The following is a 24354-nucleotide window of genomic DNA, read 5'->3' as shown; positions in this document are numbered from 1 at the left end:
TTCCAGGGCCTGTCTTGTTGGACGTTTGATTTTCATAACCAGTAATTCAGTATGCAGAGTGTACTTCAGTACTGCAAAGTGCTTTGTTAATTTTTTCCTTTTTTATTTTTGAAATAGTCTAAGAATCATAGGAAGTTGCAGAATGACACAGAGAGTGCCTGTGTGCCCTTCACCCAGCTTCCCCAATGCTGACATCTTAGTACATTGTCAAAACCGAGAAATGAATCTTGGGACAATGCTGCTAACTCAGGTGGCCTTTTTTCTGACATCTCCAGTTTTTACATGCATTCTTGCCCGCGAGCTTATGTGCGTGTAGTTCTATGAGACTTTATCATGACTACCAGGGTCAGCATGCAAGGCTGTTCCATCACCAGTAGCAAGCTGTTGTGTTATCTCTTAATAATCACACCCTTCCTCCAACTTCAAGCCCTGGCAACCGCTGATCTGTTCCCTATCTCTATAGTTATGTCACTTCGCAAGTGTTACATCGATGGAATCGCACAATGTTTGACATTTTGAGACTGACTTTTTTCCCCTCAGCATAATGCCTTTGAGATTCTCCCAAGTTGCCTCAGTAAGTCGTTCCTGTTCATTGCTGAATTGTATTCCATGGACTGGGTGTACCACGGGTTGCTTATCCATTCACCCTTGAAGGGTGTTCAGGTTGTTTCCAGGTTTGGCTGTTGCAAATAAAGCTTCTGTGACCCTGATTCATGTACAGGTTGTGATGTGTCGATGTATTTTTCTCATGCATCACTCATAGTAACCCTCAAAGAAGGCAGTGTCCCTGCTTCTGCTTTGCCCACTAGAGCTGGGGTCGAGCCCAGGCTGCCTGACCCGAGCACCCCCATTCTTTGTTCAAGTTTCCTGTACGAGCATCACTTTGCTCTTCACAGATGCCACGTGGAGGCTCATTCTGCCCACTCTTGGACTGGAACCTTCCATCCCCAGACATCCCCTTCTTTCTTGGATCATTGTTCTGTTCCCCTTATTGACACCTTGCCATCTGACTCTTAGCTCTTTGCTTGATTCTTCTTCTCCAGCTTCCGTGTCCCCTCTTGTCTTGTCAGCATACCTGGTACGTACATGGGGCGGCTTATGGAAGGATTCTCAGGAGAAGTACTGGTTCTGACTCCTTTTTATGTTACAGAGTGGTTGATTTCTTTTTATCACAGCTTACATTTTATAATAAAAAATCATTTTTAAAGTGTAGGAGTTTAGAATGCTACCAGTATTTGCCTTGCAGTTTCACTCCTAAGACTTTGTCAGTTCACTGGCAAAGTTTGGGTATCCTGCCCACACCCTCCCCAGTCTGACCTTGGCCCACATCCTGTTTTCAGCTTCAGAGGGACCTGGTCTTTCATGTGGGTTGATGTGATGTGAGTTCTCTACTTTCATGCCCTGCTGCTGCCTGTCAGCATCCCTCTCTCTCTGCCTTGGACCTCTTGTCTGCCTGGTCTACGCGAAATAGGTGTTGTGGCCCAATGGACATTTGTTAATTCCTTTCTCACAGTTTCTCCAAATGGCACTGTGTGGTTAAGGCAGCTTCAGGACAGGGCCTGGGTCAGAGATTTTGCAAGGATTCTCAAAGGATAGTCCAGAACACGCTGTGATAGTCTCCACGTGACCTGAATTAGTCATGGAAACAAACTGCTGACTGTAGGTGAGGCTGGGGGCTTGAGTACAGCATTAGAAGGGAGACAGACTTTTCACTCTGTACATTTTTGTTCCTCAGTGAATTTTATATCATATACCTGTAAAACCAGCTTTAAAAATGAGTCCTATTTCTGTCTGTTTGACAGACTGGATGCTGAGGAACCCTCGTCCTTCTAGACAACTAGATCCTAGATGCATTTTGGATTGTTGGGCCAGCAGAAGGTAGGGGAAGTTCTTTGCCCAGCCATGTCTTGGCCCACTGCAAGATTGGGGAAAGCAAGCCTCGCATCCCTCTGAGTAGTGGGATTTGTGCCAGAGCCCTTGGCATCCCTAGTTCCCCCAGGAGCAAGGGCAGATTGGAGAATGCTCCCAGTTTAGGCCTGTGGCAATTGCAGATCAAGCATTGAGCACCACAAATAAAGACCAGCAAGCCTGAAAGGAAGAAGAGATACTATGAGGAGGAACAGAAACAATAAACAGATGTGGAGATGCTCAGGGACCACACACATAATAATTGTTAACTATGGGCTTGGCCTGATTAAAGAAATAAAGGATGGAATTCCAACTGAACAAGCACTGGGATACCTGGTGGAGTGATGAGGCAGCTTTGAAAAGGAACCAAGTAGGGGTGCCTGGGTGGCTCAGTCGGTTAAGTGTCTGACTTGGGCTCAGGTCATGATTTTGTGGCTTGTGAGTTTGAGCCCCGGGTTGGGCTCTGTGCTGGCAGCTCAGAGCCTGGAGCCTGCTTTGGATTCGGTGTCTCCCTCTCTCTTCCTCTTCCCCGGCACACACACATACTCTCTCTCTCAAAAATAAATAAACATTAAAAAAATTTTTGAAAAGGAACCAAGTAGAACTTGTAGAAACAAAAGTAAAATTATTGAGGGGCGCCTGGGTGGCTCAGTTGGTTAGGCGCCTGACTTAGGCCCAGGTCATGATCTCGTGGTTCGTGAGTTCAAGCCCTGCATTGGAACCTGCTTCGGATTCTGTGTTTCCCTCTCTCTCTGCTCCTCCCCCACTCGCTCTCTGTATCTCTCTTTCTCTCTCAAAAATAAAAACATTTTAAAAATTAAAAAATGAAATTATTGAAATGAGAAGGTAGAGATGAATGAATAGCAGATTTTTTTTGAAGTTTGTGTGTGTGTATGTATGTATGTATTTATTTTGAGAGAGAGAGAGAGAGAGAGGGAGAGAGGGAGTGCACACATGTGCAGGGGAGGGACACAAAGAGAGAATCCCAAGCAGGCTCTGTTTTGTGTGGGGCTTGATCCCACGAACTGAACCATGAGATCATGACCTGAGCTGAAATCAAGAGTCAGATGCTTAACAGACTGAGCCACCCAGGTGCTCCTGAGCAGCAGATTAGATACAATTGAAGAAAGAATTTGTGAACTAGAGACAACATTTGAAGAAATTACCTAGAATATAGCCCAGAGAAGAGGAAATAAAAAATAGGAGGGTAATGGGGCGTCTGGGTGGCTCAGTTGGTTGAGTGTCTAACTTAAGCTCAACCCATGATCTCACAGTTCATAAGTTCGAGCCCCACATCAGGCTCACTGCTGTCAATGCAGAGGTTGCTTTGGGTCCTCTGTGCCCCCCCTCTGCCCTTCCCCCCACTCACATGTACTTTCTCTCTCTCTCTCTCTCTCAAAAATGGATAAGCATTTATTTAAATAAAAAAAAGAGGGGCGCCTGGGTGGCGCAGTCGGTTAAGCGTCCGACTTCAGCTCAGGTCACGATCTCATGGTCTGTGAGTTTGAGCCCCGCGTCGGGCTCTGGGCTGATGGCTCTGAGCCTGGAGCCTGTTTCCGATTCTGTGTCTCCCTCTCTCTCTGCCCCTCCCCCGTTCATGCGCTGTCTCTCTCTGTCTCAAAAATAAATAAACGTTAAAAAAAAAAAAAAGAAAAAAATAGGACGGTGTGGGGCACCTGGGTTCCTCAGTCGGTTGAGTGCCTGACTTCAGCCACTTCAGATCCTCTGTCTCCTCTCTCTTTCTATCTTAAAAATAAATAAACATTTAAAAAGTACTAAGAAAATAGGAGGGTAAGAAATGCAGAGGATAAAATCAGAGTTTAACAACTAATAAAAGGACCAGATGGAGAGAGAACAGAAGCCAACCAGTATATGAGGAGAGATGGTAGCTGGAAAAGTCCTGCAGTCCTATGCAGGTTAAATAAGGCATCCATGCCTTAGCCTGCTTGGGGAAAGCCACGAACACCATAGGCCAGAAGAGTATGTTAGAAATAGCCAGTTTCTAGAAAGGAGCAAGACGTAGACTCAGAGCACTTGGTGATGGTGTCATGAAGAAAGTAGGAAGTTGTTAGAGCCCTGGGGATAGAGCTGCTGACCACAGTTGTATGCCAGCAAAACTCCCAATGACTGGGGGGGAAGCAGGCATTTTAGATAAACAAAGCTCAAGAGACCTTCACTGAAAGGTTTTTTATTTGTTCACCATTTCCTCTTAACTCTCATACCATCTTTCTTGTGATGCCAGGTGTAAAATGGGAGAACAGACTTTTTTTTCATATAAGGTAGCAAGCGTGTGTGAATCTAAACCAGTGATTCTCATCCGTTTTGTACCCTGGAGGCTATTTGGCAATGTTTGGAGACATTTTGGATGTCACAACTGCGGGCGCACTCCTACCATGTAGCCTAAAGGCTACAAATGCTGTTAAACCTCTCGTGCGGAGGACAGCCCCCCACAACATAGAATTGCCTATCCCAAAATGTTGGGAGGAACAAGGTTGAGAATCCTTGGTGTAAACAAAAATCACCTGTCTAAAATAATAATGCTTCCAGCTAACTCCATACAGACTTGCTGCATTCCAAGCACTGTTTTGAGGGTTTTACCTAGAACAGATTTTTAATTCTTCATTCAGTGTAGGTACTATTATTGTCTCTTTTCCACAGCTAAGGAAACTGAGGCACAGAGCAGTGACAGAGTTGGTATTTGAGTCCAGGCAGTCCGGCTCAGAGGCTGTACCTCTAGTCATTATTCTGGCCTGCCTCCCCCTGCCCCCCTTTTTTAAAGTAGGCTTCACGTCCAGCATGGAGCCCAACACAGGGTTTAAACTCACAACCCTAAGATCAAGATCTGAGCTGAGATCCAGAGTCAAATGTTTAACTGACTAAGCCACCCAGGCACCCCTGTTCTGCTTCTTAATAGAAGTGTGCTGTGTGGGTGTAAAAAGATAAACAAGGACCATACTAAATGGAAGTCAGGAGGTGTATTGAGGATAAATACCAGGTCTATCAGTACCTGTGAAACCTACTTTTATTTTACTTTTGAGAAAGAGAGAGAGCACGCGCGTGAGAGAGCGCTCACGAGTAGGGGAGAGGGGCAGAGGGAGAGAGAATTTTGTTTTGTTTTTGAGAGAGAAAGAGCTTGTGTGCATGCAGGGGAGGTGGGGAGAGAGAGAGAGGGAGAAAGAGAAAATCCCAAGCAGGGTTCTAAGGTTCTTGTATTTGGGAAAGAAGTTAAAAATATGGATAAATTTTAAGTTTGGAGTTAAGTATGGTAAGTTAAGTATGCCTGATGAAATTGAAAAAATAATTGCTTGAAAAAAAGGAAAAAGAGGGGCACCGTGGTGGCTCTGTTGGTTTAGCATCCAGCTCTTGATTTCAGCTCAGGTCATGATCTCATAGTTCATGAGATCAAGCCCCACATCAGACTCTGTGCTGACAGCATGGAGCCTGCTTGGGATTCTCTCTCTCCCTCTCTCTATGCCTCTTCCCCACACTCTCTGTCTCAAAATAAACTTAAAAAAAAAAAAAAAAGGAATTGCTGAAACAGTATACATAGTTTGTACATTCCAAACCAGTGGGAAAAAATTGAGTAAGAAAAAGGTAAAAATCCAAACAACATGTAAAATTCAGCTCCAACCATCCAACAAAAATATAATTCAGGGGCTGCCTGGCTGGCTCAGTTGGTGGAGTATGTGACTCTTAATCTTGGGGTTGTGGGTTCAAGCCCAGCGTTGGGTGCAGAGATTACTTAAAAATAAAATCTTTGAGGGGCACCTGGGTGGCTCAGTCGGTTAAGCGGCCGACTTTGGCTCAGGTCATGATCTCGCGGTCCGTGAGTTCGAGCCCCGCGTCGGGCTCTGTGCTGACAGCTCAGAGCGTGGAACCTGTTTCGGATTCTGTGTCTCCCTCTCTCTGACCCTCCCCCGTTCATGCTCTGTCTCTCCCTCTCTCAAAAATAAATAAACGTTAAAAAAAAAACTTTGAAAATGTATATATTTCAGAAAAGGAAAAAAACTTTGTCAGTTATACTTCAGTAAATCTGGAAAACAAAAATTGAGGGAAAGAAGCTTAAAAAAGGGAAGACAGACACAAATAAGTTGAGGAATACAAGTGATCACAATAAATGTGAATGGACAAAACTTTCCTGCTGAAAGATAGGAAATGTGAGATTGAATGTAAATGAAAGGCAGTGGTACAGCTGTAAGAATAAACCATAAAGCAAGCCTCACTCTACACTCCCACAGTATTGCTGGATATACATCAAACCAAAAAGAATTGGACATCTGTGGGGGCACCCAGCTAGCTCAGTCAGTGTAGCATGCAACTCTTGATCTCAGGGTCACGAGTTTGAGTCCCACCGTTGGACTGAGACATTACTTAAATACATCTTTAGGGGCGCCTGGGTGGCGCAGTCGGTTAAGCGTCCGACTTCAGCCAGGTCATGATCTCGCGGTCCGTGAGTTCGAGCCCCGCGTCGGGCTTGGGCTGATGGCTTAGAGCCTGGAGCCTGTTTCCGATTCTGTGTCTCCCTCTCTCTCTGCCCCTCCCCCGTTCATGCTCTGTCTCTCTCTGTCCCAAAAATAATAAATAAATTAAAAAAAATAAATAAATACATCTTTAAAAAAAGTTATAACAAAAAGATTAAAAAAATTGTATACCAGTAAAATGGCTAAAATAACACTCTGAAATGCTGGCAAGGATGAGAAGAAACTGGATCACTCATACATTGCTAGTGGGGATGTAAAATGATAATAGCTTCTTTAAAAGTTAAATGTACAGGGGTGCCTTAGGTGGCTCAGTCGGTTGAGCGTCTGACTCTTGGTTTCAGCTCAGGTCATGATCTCACAATTCGGGAGACCGAGCCCTGCGTCGGGCTCCGTACTGGCAGGGTGGAGCCTGCTTGGGATTCTCTCTCCCTCACTCTCTGCCTCTCCCCCACTCTTTCTCTCAAAATAGGTAAATAAACTTAAAAAGATTAATAATAAAAATTAAACATACAACTCTGCAGTCACGCTCTTGGGCATCTATCCCAGAGACGTGAAAACTTACCTTCCCGCAAAAACCTGTACACAAATGTACATGGTAGCAGTCACTCCTAAATGTCCTTTATGGTGTGAATGGTTGAACAGAGATAGGTATACCATGGAATACGACTTGGCAGTAAAAAGGAAAGCAGTAATGATATTCGTTACATCCAGGATGATCTTCGGGGAATTATGTTGAATGAAAAAGCCAGTTATCCTGTATAGCCCCCACTTACATAACATTTTTGAAATGACAGAATATTAGAAATAGAGGACACGTTAGTGGTTGCCAGGGGTGCTGAAGGGGGTGGCATCACAAGGGATCCCTGTGGTGTTGGAACTGTTCAGTATCTTGACTTCGATGGTGACTGACTCTATCCTGGTGAGGAAATTGTGTAGAATTTAATGTACACACCCACACAAATGAAAATGCATCCTGATTGTGTTCTGTTATAATTTTCCAAAATGGTACCATCAGGGAAACTGGGCAAAGCATACAAAGGGTCTCTCTGGATTATTTCTATTTATTTATTTTTTAAATAACAACTTCATTGGGGTGCCTGGGTGGCTCAGTCGGTTAAGCATCCAACTTCGGCTTGGGTCATGAACTCACCTTTTGTAGTTCAAGCCCTGCATCGGGCTCTCTGCTTTTAGTGCAGAGCCTGCGTCAGATCCTCTGTCTCCTTCTTTCTGCCACTACCCCACCTGCACTGCACTGTCTCTCAAAAATAAACATTAAAAAAAAAAAAAAGAAAACTTCATTGATATATAATTCACATATTTATGGTTCACCCATCTAAAGTGCAATATTCAGTGATCTTTAAGTATATTCACAGAGTTGTGCAACCATCACCACAGTCCATTTTAGAACATTTTCATCTCCCTAAAAGAAACTGCACCACAGAAAATCTTGTAGATGTTTGTTCATATCAGCATGACTCATAACCACCAAAAGGCAGAAGCAATGCCTATCAGCTGGTGGATAAACAACATGTAGGAAATCCATACCATGGAATACTATTTGGCAATAAAAAGAAATGAAACACTCATGCAACATGGGTGAACCTTGTAAATATTACCCTCAACAAAAGAATCCAGTCACAAAAGATCACATACTGTGAGATTCCATTGATAAGAAATGTCCAGAATAGGCACCTCCATAGAGACAGAAAGTAGCTCAGTGGTTGCCAGAGGCTGGGCTTGTTGGCCCTTTTCTTTCCTCTATTATTGTACAGAAATTTCCTAAGAAGGTCCGTAATCAACACAAATGCTGCCCGTCACATCTGTCTGTCTTTCCCAAATGGAGTGTTCAGCTCCAGCGGCTGTGGGCGCAGCGGGCCGTCTCCCCGCCCTCCCTGTCCGCAGAGCTGTGATAACAGCGGCCTCTGCCCTGGCCTCCCCCGCCCTGGCCTCCCCCGCGTGCCGCGCCTGATTCACCACTCTGCCTCCAGCCCAGCTGCAGCTCCAGCAGGTGGCGCTGCAGCAGCAGCAGCAGCAGTTCCAGCAGCAGCAGGTGGCGCTGCAGCAGCAGCAGCAACAGCAGCAGCAGCAGCAACAGCAACAGCAGCAGTTCCAGGCCCAGCAGAATGCCATGCAGCAGCAGTTCCAGGCGGTGGTACAGCAGCAGCAGCAGCAGCTCCAGCAGCAGCAGCAGCAACACCTGATTAAACTGCATCATCAAAACCAGCAGCAGGTACTAGGTGCCCGTTCTCAGCCTCTTCCCGTGGTCCTTGAGCCCTGGATGTGTGCCAGCCACAGTGCTGGGTGCGGGGGCCCAGAGGCAGCTGCAGATCCTTCTGATGCCTGGTGCCTGGGCTTCCTCCTCTGTCTGGGGGCTCCCCGCAGGGCCTGGAGCAGGGAGGAGGGATAGGCCCCAACTTGTTAGGAGGGTGCCGGGATCGCACAAGGAGGTCCTCTCTGTTGGGCTTGGCGTCTGGCCGCGGGCCTACTGCGTGCCGGGGGTGGAGGGCTAGATCTGTGGAGGCTTCTGGGTGCAAGCGATTCATGTAAGAGTTAACTGAAGCAAGAAGTGAGAAGAACACTCCACAATGCAGGAATGCCTGAGCTGTCCTGTGAGCGTGTTTCTTTTGAGTACTTGCATGCCTCCTGTTTTGTCTCTTGAGTGTTTTGGTGCCTGGACGCAGCTCTAATCAAGCTTCATTTCTCTGCGGGGGGGGGGGTGGCAGTGTCACATTAGAAGCCCTGCTTATAAAGAAACTGTTTTTTTCCTCCCGTTGTTGGCAGGCAGCATCTAGACGTATTAAGCATCTAACGTCAGGTCTGCTCTTGGTTGAGGGAGGGAAGGCCTGAGCGGATCTCTCCACTTTCCCACCCTCCCCAGGCCTTGGCTTGCTGCCTCCATTTCCCAGTGGCCACCCTCCTGGGTCTTGGAGGCCCCCTTCCCCGGAGCCAACTTTTCCCTCAGCCTCACTTTTTCTCCTCATCCTGAAAAGCATACACTGGCCATCTTCCCAAGGCTTGTACAGTTTCCCACTCTAGTGACCAGACAAGCATCACTGGAGAGGCCTCAGGGATTTGCAGCCACCCGAGCATTTATCCCAGCGTCGATGGGGCCACACCTCTGTTACCCTTCCTAAACCCTCTGGATACTTCCCTTGAACCTTCGTTCTCTTAGGCTCAGGTGCAGCTGGTGTCTGGTGACCAGGGCACAGGCACACACTTGGGTGTGTCCTCGGTGTCCTGTGAGAGCAGCCCAGGCAGGCTTCCTGGGGGCAAGGCTGACACAGGGCCCAGAGGCAGATGGGATAACCGACCGAGTACTGCTTATTCTGCCCATAGATACAGCAGCAGCAGCAGCTACAGCGGATGGCACAGCTGCAGCTGCAGCAGCAACAGCAGCAGCAGCAGCAAGCTTTGCAGGCCCAGCCGCCACTACAGCAGCCACCGATGCAGCAGCCCCAGCCTCCCCCTTCCCAGACCCTGCCCCAGCAGCTGCAGCCGATGCACCACCCACAGCACCACCAGCCGCCACAGCCCCAGCAGCCACCAGTTGCTCAGAACCAGCCATCGCAGCTCCAGGCGCAGTCACAGACCCAGCCTTTGGTGTCACAGGCTCCGGCCCTCCCTGGACAGATGCTGTATGCCCAGCCACAGCTGAAACTTGTGAGTACCCGTGGCCTTTGGTGGGCGTGTGGCCGGCAGCTGTTTCTGGGGCTTCTTTGGACATAGGTGGGGAAGGCCCCATGCTGGCTCCCGCATCCAGCTTGGCAAGGGGGGAGTGCATTCCAAGAGCTGCTGTACCCTGCACGGAGGCACTGCCTCTGCTGGGCGAGAGTTTTCTTCCAAGTAGCATGGCTGATTTCACAGTGGCCATGGCATTCTAAGACTGGGTGATCAGGTGGACAGCAGCACGCATATTCTCACTGTGCGAGAGGGTGTGCGGCCTCATTGAGCATTCACTGTGGGTTTGCTAACTGCTTAGAATTACGTTTTGAGCGAAGATCCCTGTCATTACCAGATTTTTGAGGAAGGGGATTAATAGGAAATCATGTAATTGTCAGTCTTATTGTGCATCTCTGTACAAAGCATATCTAGTTGGTGACATTGACATGGAGGACACAGTATTATCATCAAGTCAGGCGGAGCTGTGTCAAGGGGCCATTTTAATAGTTGTTTTTTTTTTTGCTTACTCGTTTTCATGGCTTTTTCTGTTTTTCACTTATTGAGTGGAAAGGGATGGGCCATGTTGAACTGAGTGGCGGGCAGATAGGAGACCCACAGGGCCAAGCTGGAAGCTGGGGAGGATCTTGAGGAACAAAGTATGGTCACACTTGTCACCTGGGGACTAGCCCCTAGTTTCATAGGTGGGGCTCTTGTAGACCATCAGCATGCTTGGCCCAGAAGTCAAGCAGGCTGGGCTGTGCACTTGGCCTTGGGAGTCATCGCTTTGCTTGCAGCAGTAAATGGTAGTGGTGGCTGTATGGTGACATCCCAGTCGGAGGGCCATGCTTCTCATCATAGTCAGAGGAGGTGGGGCTTGGCTCAGAGCCAGACTGGTGTGGGACATTTCTAATCAGCTATGGGATAAGGTAAAGCCAGTGAGGTGATACCACAGCCAGTGAAGTCGTGACAATCCCATCCCTTCTCATGATAAGCTGCAAGATTCAAAGCTCCCACCAACGTGGTAGGTGTTCCACCACGTGCCCCGGATGGCTCCAAATCGCATTCTCCCTTCCTCCCTCAGGTCCGCGCTCCAATGGTGGTGCAGCAGCCGCAGGTGCAACAGGTGCAGCAGGTGCAGCCCCAGGTGCAGCAGCAGACAGCGGTGCCAACAGCTCAGGCTTCCCAGATAGTGGGTTCCGGAGTGCAGGTGAGGGCTTTTGGAACCCAGGTGAGGGCCTTTGGGGCCAGGGGCTTCTGTAGGCACTGGCAGGTGCATGTCCACCTGTGCATGGAGCTGGATTTCAGGCACTCTACAGTGAGGGTCCTGGTTGTTTGGATCATGGGCAGTCTAGGAGCCAGCCCACAGGGTCTTCAAGGTGGGCAGCCTGGCTTGGTGTTACCGGATTCCCCCCACCTCTCTTCAGAAACCCTTCATCTTCCCCCTTCCCTCCTCCTCTGAGAACACACGTTGGAGAGGGTAGCATTGTGGCCTCAACCTCTCCTCAGCTTGGAGTGCAGGGCTGGTGGCAGGTGTGCACTAGCATTCTGGACACGGAAGAGCACAAGTATGGTGGCGCCTGGCTCTAGTGGACTGCGTGGGCTTGTGCTGCAGCCCCTTGCCCAGCACTTTCCCAGTGCTTGCCCCCTGCGCTGAGAAGTGTAGCTGAGGCCCTTTATGCCCACCCTCTGTGTTTTGGATGTTGATGGGATGGAGTAGGCCTTGCCCAGCCTTTCCTGGTAGAGGCCAGATTCTTAATGGTGTTTGGGGTTGGAGATTGGGCCTCATGATTTTCCACAGATCCCCCATCCTGCTGGTGCCAGGGAGAAGAGGCATCTAGTCTGGGGCTTTGGTTCTGTCTCCACCTGGCAGTGGGAACACTGGCTCAGAAGAGAGTATTGGCTTTAGATAGAACAGACCTGCTAGGTGAAGTGCCACCTGCCCGGGTGCTGCCCTGAGCTGGGGTGCCACGCCGCTGCCCCTGCTGTGCTCCTATCCTGCTTATTACCAGCAAGTCAGCCAAGCTCCCTGTCAGGTGCACAGCACCACATGTTGAACACTTCTTGGATGCTGCGTGTTCTGTCAGTGTCTGATGACATCTCACTGTGAGGGAGGCTCAAACTGGGTCCTGTCTGGTCTCAGCCATGTTGCTCCAGTCCATGGGAAGCTGCCTGAGAAGTGTGCGAGTGGAGGGACCTGAGGTGTTTGCACGGAGCTAAGACCTAAAGCAGATGTGTTCTCTGCACTCAATACCCTGCACTGAGCCCGTGGATAGGGCTGTTCTTCTGCTGGTTACTCTCCTCTCTGCTTCTGCTTGGGGGGGACCCAGCCCAGCCAGCATGGGAGCTTGACTGTGGGCTCAGTCACCCATAGAGTAACCTTGATACTTAACTTTCTTTCCCCCTCATTGGAGTGCAGAGGGCTGCTAAGGCACAACTAAAGTAGGCCCAGGACTCTTCTTTTTCAGTGGGGACACTGGGAAGATTGTGACACTGATAGCTGGGGAGGAGGAAGGGGTCATTGCTTGAGTGTTTATGGGTGGGTTTGCTTTTTTGAGGCACGTGCCTTCAAATTTATCAGGAGTGGTGTCCACCTCCCTCCCACGCATCACAGATCAGATCTTCCCCACTTGCTCTCTCTCTCTCTCTCTCTCTCTCTCAAAAAAAAAAAAAATCCTCAGTTAATGTTATTTTATGCTGTGTGATGTATATGCGTACATACATACATGAATGCTTATTATAAACATATCCTGCTGTCCTTAATTGTCATCTTGTGTTTGGACCTTGAGATTATTTCCAGTTTTTTGCTGTTACTGATAATGTGTGTCCTGATGTGTGGTTCTGTGAAAGAAGTGCTGGCTTTGGGAGCCTGAGCACACAGTCCTCCATTCCTGTCTCTCAAGTCCGCCCTCTCAGAGCAGAAAAGAGATGTCCTGTGGCGCTCGCCAGTGCTGTGGCCCTGATGGATGGCTGAGACTCTTTACTTGGGGCGAAGTGTGGTAGTTGGTGTTTCAGGAAAATTGGTAAGCCCTGAGCCTTATACATCAGGTTCGGTTTTTTCTGACATTACTTGTGTAAATGAAAGGTGATGTCATTGTCACCCATAGTGGGATTTATTAACTTCCCTTTCTCCCCTAACCTTTTTCTGTGACTGTACATAAATCCAGAACAGAATGTGTCTCCCACTTCTAAAAATCCCTAGGCTTTTGTCTTTTAACCTTGTGTTTTTATTTTATTTATTTTTTTAATGTTTTTATTTACTTTTTAATTTTTATTTTTTTCAGATTTTTTTAAATGTTAATTTATTTTTGAGAGAGAGAGAGAGAGAGAGAGACAGCACACGAGCAGGGGAGGGGCAAAGAAAGAGGGAGACACAGAATCCGAAGCAGGCCCCAGGCTCTGAACTGTCAGCCCAGAGCCCGAGGCGAATCTTGAACTCAGGAACCACGAGATCATGACCTGAACCAAAGTCGGAAGCTTAACTGACTGAGCCACCCAGGCACCCCAGTATACAGAAATTTAACTACAGTCTCAGGTTGCAAAGAATTGTCCTCAAAGGCACACTTCCTGGATGTGCGTGCATGTAACCCTGCTGCTGTACGATGATCTCACACTGAGCCTTATTGAACTGCTTGGACCTGTCTCCTCTTTCCAGGCCCTACTGCCCAGTGACCCTGGAGGGGAGCAGGCCTAAGTTTGCGTGGAGTTTGAATTCCTTTCTGGGTAGATATGTGTCAGGAGATAATGAACGTACTTGCTCACAGGAATGGGAGGAGTTGCTGGTAAACACTTCCAGTGTGTTTTCCACTGGGATTTGTGGTTAAAAGAAAACGAACTTTCCCTCTCAGGAGTTCTCAGTCACAAGAAAAACAGTAGCAGATTAGATTTAAGCTTTTCATTCCTTATCACTTGTTTCTTCCTCAAAAAAAGTTTCCACCTCTCTCGTACCACCGGACTTCTCAAGGCCTTTCTTCCTCTTCCCTCACCCTGTGAGTGCACGCACACCCTGCCAGTGTCCCACTTTGTGTCTGATGGACTGGTGGGCTCTTTGGGACTCTGTCCAAGTTTTGGCAGACTCTGGGAGAGTGGCTTCCTGGCCTCCTACCCTGGTGAGTTCTTTGTCATATGGCTGTAGGAGCATCTGCCCCCTAGCCCAGCAGGTTCGTATCTGCCACTGCTTGGGTCATGCCTGCTGCATGGTGACCAGTGGGTGTGAGTGTGGGACACACATGTGATGCCAGAGGCGTCTTGGAAAAGTAGACCTTCCTCCAGCTTCAGAGCCCCGTCCCTGGCATACCTGTCGTAGGGATTGAGTGGCTGGCCATCCATGCTGCCCTGATCTCAGGGACCAGCTCACAAGCCTGCAGAAGAGGTTTTGGTTGTTCATGGATCAGTTCTGCTACCTTTCTGAATGTGGTCGTGCTGTTTTAGTTTGGTTTCATCTTAACACTTGTGAGTGCATACAGGCTCTGCTCTCCAGGGACCAAGAGCGAGGGTGGCCAGGACTCAGGAGAGCACCGGGTTCCCATCGGCACAAGCCGGGCCCAGACCCACAGCAGTTCTCAGCCTGCCTTCTTTATGCTTCCAGAAGTATATGTGAATGAGGAGAGCAGTCCCAGAGCATGCTGGAAGCTCTAGAGTCTGCAGTCATCTTGTATGTTTAGGACAGACCTGACCTGCATCACTGTAGAGGTGTATCCGAGAGTTGTGGAGTGCCAGGCTTCCCTTGCCCACCTCACTGTGAGTGTAGTTACAGAAGGAAACCAGTTCCCAGAAGCTGCCCAGAGGCTTGAGGAGAGGAGGGTGATTTGCGCTTAGGCCTTCAGAGGCATTGTGATCAGGCAACATGCTCCTAAGAAGGAAAGGTGCTGTGAGCTGGCTTATATGGACTCTTCTGTTTTAATGACAGTTGACTTCTCCTCATAGCAATTTTGGTGGAGTGTCCCCTTCAAAGTCTGTCCCTGAAACCTGGTCTCCCAGAACCACCACCCTGTCCAAGAGGTCTGGCCTTGAGGGCTCTGCAGGCCCGTCAGCAGATCAAAAGTTGTTGAAGGAGTATGGCCAACAAGACAGAGAGGTGTGGAGGCAGCATTCATGGAGGTTGCCTGGATTCGCGATGCCAACACAGGCCTCCATGCTGTGAGCTTGAACACGTAGGCCAGGCTGCCCTCAACCCCCACAGCCCAGTGGGCACTCCTGTCTCAGGCTGCACGCCCCTTTCCACCCACCCATGCACTGCGTTTGTTGCAATCACCTTGTCTGTTATCCCTCTGACCTCAAGATGATCACTGCAGCCTTGGCCCAAGGTGTGAGGGAAGTAAGAGCCCAGTTCCCGTTCACCACCACCACCTCAGCTGCCGTCCATTCAAGTTCTACCGCTTTGGGTGGACAGCCCTCTCAGCACAGGTATTTATGGGGCAGTGCCCAGGGCCCCTGGAAAGCTCAGGGCCCTGTGAGTACCTTTGTGAGGCACATTGTAATCGTCAGTGACTTCCTCTGCTGTGGTCCTGGAAGTGCCTAACCAAGCTCACATGAACCAAGCCCAGCTTCTGTTTCTTGAGGGCATAGGAGTAAACACCTGTGTTTATTTGCATTTCAATACTTTGGGTAGCTCTGGTATTTTCATTTGGTGGAGAAGATGGGAGCTAATTTTCTTATGTTAAAGTTTAAGGTTTTAGGGGTGCCCTGCTGGCTCAGTCAGTGGAGCATGTGACTCTTGATCTCAGGATCGTGAATTCGAGCCCCACATTGGGGATAGAGTTTACTTAACAAAAAAGAAATGAAGAAATTTAGTGTTTTAGATAGTTATGGTAGTGCCTCTTTTTGTGGTAACATAAAACTGAAGCTAAGCAGATAGTTTTGCTTTCTTGAGCTGTGCGGATAGTCACCAGCCGTATGTACGTATTTACATTTAAACTAATAAAAATTACATTAAAGTAAAACTTTACATTTACATAAGTAAATGTACATAAAGTAAAAATTTACATAAAGTAAAAATTACATTAAAGTAAAACTCCAGTTCCTTAAGTTGAAATTCAGTTACATATCAAGTGCCTGGTGGCACCATGGGGAAGCCGGTGGCTATTATACTGGACAGCACAGATTGTAGATCAAGTCAAGCTGTGGAAAGTTCTGTAGGACTGTGCTGTTCTAGAATTTCCTGTGTGGAGTGTAGAATTTACTACACACATTCCTTTCTAGGTATATAAAGACTTCTGTGTACATCACACGTTTTCAGAGATATGAATTCCTGGCTCTCCATTACTGTATGACATCTGGAATTCTTCCATGGTGTATTTGTTTGTTTAACAAATTGTCGCGATGTGCATTCCGTGGGCCAGGCCCTGTTCTGAGATTCTGAGAATAAAATGGTAAGGAGGTTCCCTCATCTTACGGGCTTTCCATTTTAGTGGGTTTGCTGTGAAAACTTCAGACTTGCCAAAACTGTAAGATTCCGTTTCTATCGTAAGGCAGATAGATGCATCTCTAATCCTAGCAGACAATCCTGCCCTTCCCTGACGGCGCGTGTGCAGACACTGCCATTGCTGCAAGTGAGGGAGGTAGTCTGTGCAGGGCACTGCCATCGTCTGTCTGGCCCTAGGCCCTGTACCATACTGCCACATGCCACAGAAACAATGGCACGAGCTTTCCTGAGACCATGGCCTTGCCATTTGGCAGCATGGTCTGTCGTCGCTCTTCCTGCCTCCTGACCCCTATGAGTCACCCCAGGTGTGCCAGTAGCAATTGCTCATTGACGAGTGTGAGTTCTTTGGCATCGGCCTCCCATTTGGTAGTTGTTGCATAACAGGAGGCAGAAGTAGCTGGAATCTGCTGGTAAAAAGGCCTTATGACAGAGCTTGCTAGAGGAACAGAAGTTGTGGGGCAGGAAAGTAGGCCTGTAACCTAGGTGGCATGGAGGGCTGGGCAGGGCAGAGCCCGGGCACAGCTCCTCGCGACCCAACGCTGCATAGGGTCCTCCACATGACTCTTGGCTCGGGGCTCCATCCCTTGGAGCATCAGGCACTTGCAGCCCCCAAGCCCTAGTACCTGCCCACATGCCACTATTGAGTGTCTCCCATCCTGGTTCCTTTGATTCTCAGCTCTTTGACCTAGAGCTGCTTGTTTTCATTTCCCGCAGCCTCTCAGTCTCCATTGGGTTGACAGGTTGGGTTGTTGGGTGTGGGGAAATGACCTTGGCATCAACATGCAGGGCTGACTTTTGTAAGACCAATAAAATCCCTAACATTTTGAGTATGTGGTATATGCCAGGCCTTGAATTACTTCTGTGTATGGACTTGTTCGTTCTCACTGCAGTGGGTCTCAGTTCATGCATTTAGAAGAAGTCCTTGTAATCACCCCTTCAGCAGTGGTAGGTGTCCACTTCTGTCTGGCCCTCTAACAGTGCTTGAAGCTGGAGGAGCCACTGCCACCTGCAAGACATACCCAAGATGCTCAAATTAAATCCTCAGCCCAGGCTCCACATCCTTCCCTCTTCCCAGCCTGGCCTCTCAGCAGGGTCCTGGCTTGCAGGCTCAAACCCACTCCCCCAGCCTCCTTCCTCCACCCCTGCAACAGTGGCAGACACACCGTGGGCATTTGGCCTGCCACAGACCTGGCTCCAGAATCGGTGTGCAGCTGTTTTTGTGTCTGTGCCCTCCCAATCTAGTCCCTCCTGAGTAAAGCTAGTTTATTCCAGAAATGCATCATTACAATGTAGCCAGAAGCCAACCCTGCCATCCAGCAGGCGCCCCAACTGAGCCCTCAGCAGCCACCAGCACCTTCAGACCTTGAAGTCCAGGCAGCTGCACCCCCCAAGCCCTAGTACCTGCCCACATGCCACTGGACCTTCAGTGTCTGGACTTTCAGACCAGACAATGTGCACAGTGCCTATCTGGTTTATTCTTTCCTTGCGGCAACAAATTGGGTTCAGGAAAACAGGCAGAATAGAAAGTCTGTTCTTCTGTCAGCCCTTCAGGAGACAGGGCTCTCTCATCTCAGCCTCTTCTTTGCCCCCCAACCCTGCACTGTGTCCCTTGACTGCATCTTCATATTGTAGGGGAGCACTTCATGATGCTGACAACAATGACAAAGCTGGATTCTGTGCTGGACACATGCTGGACGACGTGCCCAGCCCAGGAGTCCAGGGGGTACTTGGGGGTCCCTGGCAATGTAAGCAGATGGCGCCATAGTGGAGTCCATATTCCTCTTTACCCTGTAGAGTGACTCCTGGGGATATGTCATGTACAGGGGCCAGGAGTGGCAGTTCCAGGGATGTCCAGTGGGCAGGGGTGGTCCCAGGAGGGTTAGAGTATATGGTGCCACCAGCCTCTCCACAGGTTATTTCATAGCACATAGCTCCCCAAACCAGTCTTTCTGCCCTGCAGCCCAGCAGCCTGGCCCTGCCACCCACCTGTGCTCTGGCTGTGTCCCCTCTGCTTGAACCCTGCCTTCCCTTTCTACTCCCTTTGGGACATTGTGCAGGGTCCCTTCCCAGATACTTTTCCTTGCTCCCTAGGAAAGTAGATGATGCTGAGATGCCTGGACTCCTCCACTAGTCATGTGACCTTGAGCAAGTCACTTCCCTCTGAACTCTCACTTACCATGTGTGACATGCATGTGACAGCAGGCAGGCACTCAGAGCTCCCTCCCCGAGCAGGTGCAGCACTAGTGTCCAATGGCGTGTGCTATCTGCTGTGACAGACATACCTGTGCCTCTTGCAGAACGTGCCTAGGGAGGGAAGACGCAGAGCTGGGTCAGCAGTTTTCCCTTCTGGAGGACTTGATACGTCATTAATGGGACACAGCCATCTTGCTCCCCTCTGCCCCAGAAGCTGGCTAGACCAGATGTAAACCTGAAGACCGGGGGGTTCTATCTCATTAGCCACCTTGCTAGGCCATTTCTTTCCTCCCTCCCTCCCTCCCTCCCTTCCTTCCTTCCTTCCTTCCTTCCTTCCTCTCTCTCTCTCTCTTTCTTTCTTAAATTTTTTTTTTAACATTTATTCATTTTTGAGAGAGAGAGAGAGAGAGCGCAAGTAGGGGGAGGGGCAGAGAGAAGGAGACACAGAATCGAAGTAGGCTCCAGGCTCTAAGCTGTCAGTACAGAGCCCAACATGGGGCTCAAACTCACGGACTGTGAGATCGTACCTGACTGAAGTCAGATACCTGACTGAGCCACCCAGGCGCCCTGCTAGGCCATTTCTTTCTTGACGGAGGCCTTTGCATAGCCCCTCATCCTGGGTGTGTCGGGGGGATTTAGGAGGCCTGGGAGCCTTGAGCTAACCTGGAAGGCCTAAAGACCTGGGAAGGGGAATATGCTGCCAACTGAATTGGGTATTTTTCCAGAGGAGTTGTCAGATGCAAAGAGATCTGGATTGGATGTAGGGAGCCTAGGGGTTTCCTGTGGCAGCCTGGAGTGTGGATGCGGGGAGCCTGAAGCTGGACACAGAGGCAGGCTCAGGAGAGGAAACAGAAGCACTGAGCTTGTGCCCCGGGCCTGGGCAGGCCTCTCTTCCCTGTGTCTTGTGGACTGTAATGCCCAGGGGAGCTGTGTGCAGTCAGTGGCTCCATGGAACCCAGAAGCAAACGGTGTGGGGAAAGTGTGACCTGTTTCCCCATGGTATGAGTGCTGAGGGTACCTTTTATTTTTTCAAACAACTTTTGAAAAATGTTTTTTTTAATTTATTTTTTTAATTTACATCCAAGTTAGTTAGCATATAGTGCAACAGTGATTTCAGGAGTAGATTCCTTAATGCCCCTTACCCATTTAGCCCATCCCCCCTCACACAACCACTCCAGTAACCCTCTGTTCTCCACATCTAAGAGTCTCTTAAATTTGTCCCCCTCCCTGTTGTTATATTATTTTTGCTTCCCTTCCCTTAAGTTCATCTGTTTTGTATCTTAAAGTCCTCTATGAGTGAAGTTATAGGATATTTGTCTTTCTCTAATTTCGCTTAGCATAATACCCTCTAGTTCCATCCACGTAGTTGCAAATGGCAAGATTTCATTCTTTTTGATTGCCGGGTAATACTCCGTGTGTGTGTGTGTGTGTGTGTGTGTGTGTGTGTGTGTGTACATATGTACACATCTTTATCCATTCATCCATTGATGGACATTTGGGCTCTTTCCATACTTTGGCTATTGTTGATAGTGCTCTGTAAACAAAAAGAGACCCTCTTTCTCTGCATCCTCACCAACATCTGTTGTTGCCTGCGTTGTTAATGTTAGCCATTCTGACAGGTGTGAGGTGGTGTCTCGTTGTGGTTTTGATTTGTATTTCCCTGATGATGAGTGATGTTGAGCATTTTTTCATGTGTCGGTTGGCCATCTGAATGTCTTCTTTGGCGAAGTGTCTATTCATGTCTTTTGCCCATTTCTTCACTGGATTATTTGTTTTTTGGGTGTTGAGTTTTATAAGTTCTTTATAGATTTTGGATACTAACCCTTTAAATGATATGTCATTTGCAAATATCTTCTCCCATTCTGTCAGTTGCCTTTTAGTTTTGCTGATTGTTTCATTTGCTGTGCAGAAGGTTTTTATTTTGATAAGGTCCCAATAGTTCATTTTTGCTTTTGTTTCCCTCACCTCCAGAGACGTGTTGAGTAAGAAGTTGCTGCAGCAATGTTTATTTATTTTTGAGAGAAAGAGCACAAGCAGGGGAGGGGCAGAGAGAGAGAGAGAGTGAGACACAGAATCTGAAGCCCGCTCTAAGCTCTGAGATGTCAGCATAGAGCCTAATGTGGGGCTCAAACCCACAAACCATGAGATCATGTCGTGAGCCAAATCAGATGCTTAACTGACTGAGCTACCCACGCATCCCTATTTTTCTTTTAATGTTTTATTTATTTTTGAGAGAGAGCAAGAGCGAGCATGAGCACAAGCAGGGGAGGGGCAGAGAGAGAGGGAGAGAGGATCTGAAAAGGCAGAGACACCATTGAAGGGCTCATCCTCACGAACCATGAGATCATGACCTGAGCCAAAGTCAGACATTTAACTGACTGAGCTGCCCAGGTGCCTTTTAAAATACAGTTTCAGGGGCATCTGGGTGGCTCAGTCGGTTGGGCGTCCTACTTCAGCTCAGGTCATGATCTCACATCTCATGGGTTTGAGCCCCGTGTCCAGCTCTGTGCTGACAGCTCAGAGCCTGGAGCCTGCTAATGATTCTGTGGCTCCCTCTCTCTCTGCCCCTTCCCCGCTCATGCTCTGTCTCTCTCTCTTTCTCTCAAAAATAAGTAAACATTAAAAAAAATTTTTTTTTAAATATAGTTTCATACATTTAGGTGGGAAGTGAACTAGGCAGTGCCCTTCTCGTTGCGGTGGTTTTGCGCCAGCCGTGACACCCTGCAGATGCCTCAATTTCCTTCAGAGAAGCACCAGCTTTAGACTAAAGACAAGAGCCATATACCTTCTAGAAGGGACATGTGCTGGAGCAGAAGCTAAGGCTAAGGCTCCTCCCTGGGGCAGGTGGGGGCAGGAGAGGCCAGGGGAGTTTGAACTACAGGCTGGAAGAGGGCATATGGCAAGAGGCAGTTTCAGGGAGTGCAGGGCAGTGTGTGGCAGTAGGTCCGGATGAGGAAAAGAGGAGGTGACAGCAGGGGCTTTGCAGGAAACCACTACAAGGAGAGTTCCCATACTTAGCAGGCCGGGCCCAGGGCCTTCTTCCTCTTGGCACCATCCATTTCTCTACCTGGGCTCTTCCAAAATGGCCTGTTCACCTTCCTAGTCCTGGGAGTTTGTTGGCACCCGAGTGGATTCTAGAGCCTGTTTTCCACCGCTGGGCAGGGGCCATGCTGCCTGCCATGGGATTCAGTGTATCCCAGCACTGTGAAGGTGAGTCCTGCCTAGGAGAAATCTGCTGCATTTGGTTCAGCTCAGCACACTAAGCTGCCCTAGGCCCCGTTTGTGATGTTGCTGACATCAGTGTGAATCACCTGGGACCATTTTGCTTCACTTGGCAGAGCAGCTGGGCCCAGCAGCTGGAGGCCTGAGCTTGTGTGTTCCTGTCCCTCTGCTCCCAGGCCTGGGGCCTAGTCACAAGTGGTGGGACAGCTCATTCTGTTTGCAGATGTGCTGGTGGGCCAGTCGCTTGGGTTTGGTGCCACTCTGACCCGGCTGCGTTAGAAATGTGATAATGTAGCTTCCGGGTCCCCCACCATGCCAGCGTCCCATGTAGCTTCTCTGGCCTATACACCCTGTGGGAGGAGAACGATGTTTGACTCTAGGAGCTTTGTCTGGTATACTAGAAGAAAGGTCAGGGCCCCTTGCCCAGCCAGGAGAATGGGCAGGCAAGGAGGGCGGGCATCCTGTCTTCCTGGTAGGATCTGGGTTCTTCTAAATGCTTTTTCTTATTCCCTGATTCAAGGACCAAGAGACTAGCAACCCCCAGAGTAATCCCCACCCAGTCCCCCTAGCACTGTGGCAGAGGAGTGTGTGGGAGGGAGGCGTGGAGCTGTGGCCCGACATGACACCAGTGTCTGGAGTGCCCTGGGAGAAGTGCCAGATTTCATCTGCAGAACTGGATGGTCCAAGAGTTAGGGTTGGGGGTTGTGGGCTGGGCTACAGGAAGCAGGCTCTGAGGGGATGCTCAGGGGCTTGACTAGGGTGTGGAAGAAGCCACCACCTCCAACCCTTGGAAGCTCTGAAACTGTCAGGGCCTTTGGATTGGTCCTGGGCGAGGCAGCTCTCTGTGGGACTCACTCAAACGTCAGACCGAGGATCTTCAGGCCACCTGTGCTGGCAAGGACTGACACAGGGGCCACTTTGCTCCCATTAAACCTGAGACACAGCCTCCCACTGTGGCCTGATGGCTGAGGGGGTTCATGGAAACATGTAGGAAGACAGTCCCATTTGTCACAGAGCACATTCCTCACAGGCACACAGATGAGAGAATCACAGGCTGGGGAGGCCAGGCAGCACCATCCAAGGCCATAAGCTTCTCTGGCTCCCACACCTGTGAGGTAGAGACATAGGAATGTCTTGTCCCAGCTTAGAAGCCTGTAGCCTTTATGGTCTCCCTGCCAAGGAGCAAGGGCTACCCAGCATGGCCTTTCGGCCAGCACTTCAGTGATCATGGACTTGTGTCCATCCTTGGGGTGGGGAGCTGTACCTATGTTTGTATTCACAGGGTAGGGCATCTGAAGGAAGGTGTGCGGGTGAAGCTGAGAGGGAGAGGGGGCTTGTTTGTGCAGATGGAATCTGTGGGCCTGGGGTGGGGGGAGGGGGCAAGGGTGCAGCAGGAGTGAGAGTGTGTGGCAGGCGAGAGCAGGCTGAGCCCCCTCCACTTCCAGGTCAGCCAGAACAGCCTCACCATGCTGTCCTCACCATCGCCGGGCCAGCAGGTGCAGACCCCGCAGTCGATGCCCCCTCCCCCCCAGCCGTCCCCGCAGCCTGGCCAGCCCAGCTCGCAGCCCAACTCCAACGTCAGGTAGGCCTGGCCGGGGTGGCCCTCCCTGCCTGGCTCCCAGGGTGGGCCCCACCTTGTGCCCCAGCTCACAGATGCATCTGCTTTTGCTTTGCTGCAGCTCCGGCCCTGCCCCTTCCCCCAGTAGCTTCCTGCCCAGCCCCTCACCGCAGCCCTCCCAGAGTCCAGTGACGGCACGCACCCCGCAGAACTTCAGTGTTCCCTCCCCGGGACCTTTAAACACCCCTGGTAAGTCAGGCCTGGGGTGGGTGTGATCCAGGGACCAGAGCCCATCATGTAACCCACACACAGCCCTGTGGGTTGAGGTGCTGAGATTCACCCCCTTACCCTCTGGAGGCCTCAGCTTGTAATGGGGTGGGTGAGCCCTAGATCCCCCACCTTGAGGGTTTGCAGAGAGCCCGGGCTTGTGGGCTGAAGCCGCATTAACAACATTGTGTTCTGCAGTGAATCCCAGCTCGGTCATGAGCCCAGCTGGCTCCAGCCAGGCTGAGGAACAGCAGTACCTGGACAAGCTGAAGCAGCTGTCCAAGTACATCGAGCCCCTACGCCGTATGATCAACAAGATCGATAAGAATGAAGGTGCGGCTGGTCCAGGGCAGGGGTGCAGTGGCGGCGGCGCGCCGCCCGCATGCAAGTACCCCTGGCACGTGTCTTAGTAGCCCCTCTCTGTCCCAGACAGAAAAAAGGATCTGAGTAAGATGAAGAGCCTTCTGGACATTCTGACAGATCCCTCTAAGCGGTGAGTTTTGCTCCTGGTCCTGGGGGCAGGACAGTGGTGTGCCCATGTCTGGCAGCTTGGTTAGCCCAGCCTTGGACGGGCGTTTGGTGGTGAGATGGAGTTTAAAGGGGCCTCGGGCCTCCACAGGTGCCTCCAAGCCCTTGGCCCCTTG

The 24354-nt window shown here is 49.7% G+C and overlaps 1 protein-coding gene across 4 annotated transcripts in view; it reads left to right on the top strand.

Annotated features, from left to right (window-relative positions):
* Positions 1 to 24340, top strand: part of MED15 (mediator complex subunit 15) — a 65811-nt gene extending 41471 nt beyond the window's left edge. For 2 of the 4 annotated variants that reach the window (XM_040465113.1, XM_040465112.1), the window contains exons 5-11: positions 8378 to 8619; positions 9726 to 10049; positions 11131 to 11256; positions 23331 to 23467; positions 23565 to 23692; positions 23909 to 24043; positions 24140 to 24334. In XM_040465113.1, coding sequence (XP_040321047.1) covers positions 8378 to 8619; positions 9726 to 10049; positions 11131 to 11256; positions 23331 to 23467; positions 23565 to 23692; positions 23909 to 24043; positions 24140 to 24207 — 1160 coding nt within the window. In that variant the 3' untranslated portion in view covers positions 24208 to 24334. Of the gene's footprint in view, positions 1 to 8377; positions 8620 to 9725; positions 10050 to 11130; positions 11257 to 23330; positions 23468 to 23564; positions 23693 to 23908; positions 24044 to 24139 lie in introns of all 4 variants that reach the window. The other 2 variants (XM_040465109.1, XM_040465111.1) reach the window with 2 other exon arrangements.
* Positions 24341 to 24354: the final 14 nt, after the last annotated feature.

This window comes from Herpailurus yagouaroundi, unplaced genomic scaffold (genome assembly GCF_014898765.1).
Source record: "Herpailurus yagouaroundi ecotype Mexico unplaced genomic scaffold, PumYag 545, whole genome shotgun sequence".
Lineage (NCBI taxonomy): Eukaryota > Metazoa > Chordata > Mammalia > Carnivora > Felidae > Herpailurus > Herpailurus yagouaroundi.
This window is presented reverse-complemented; position numbering and strand designations above follow the sequence as displayed.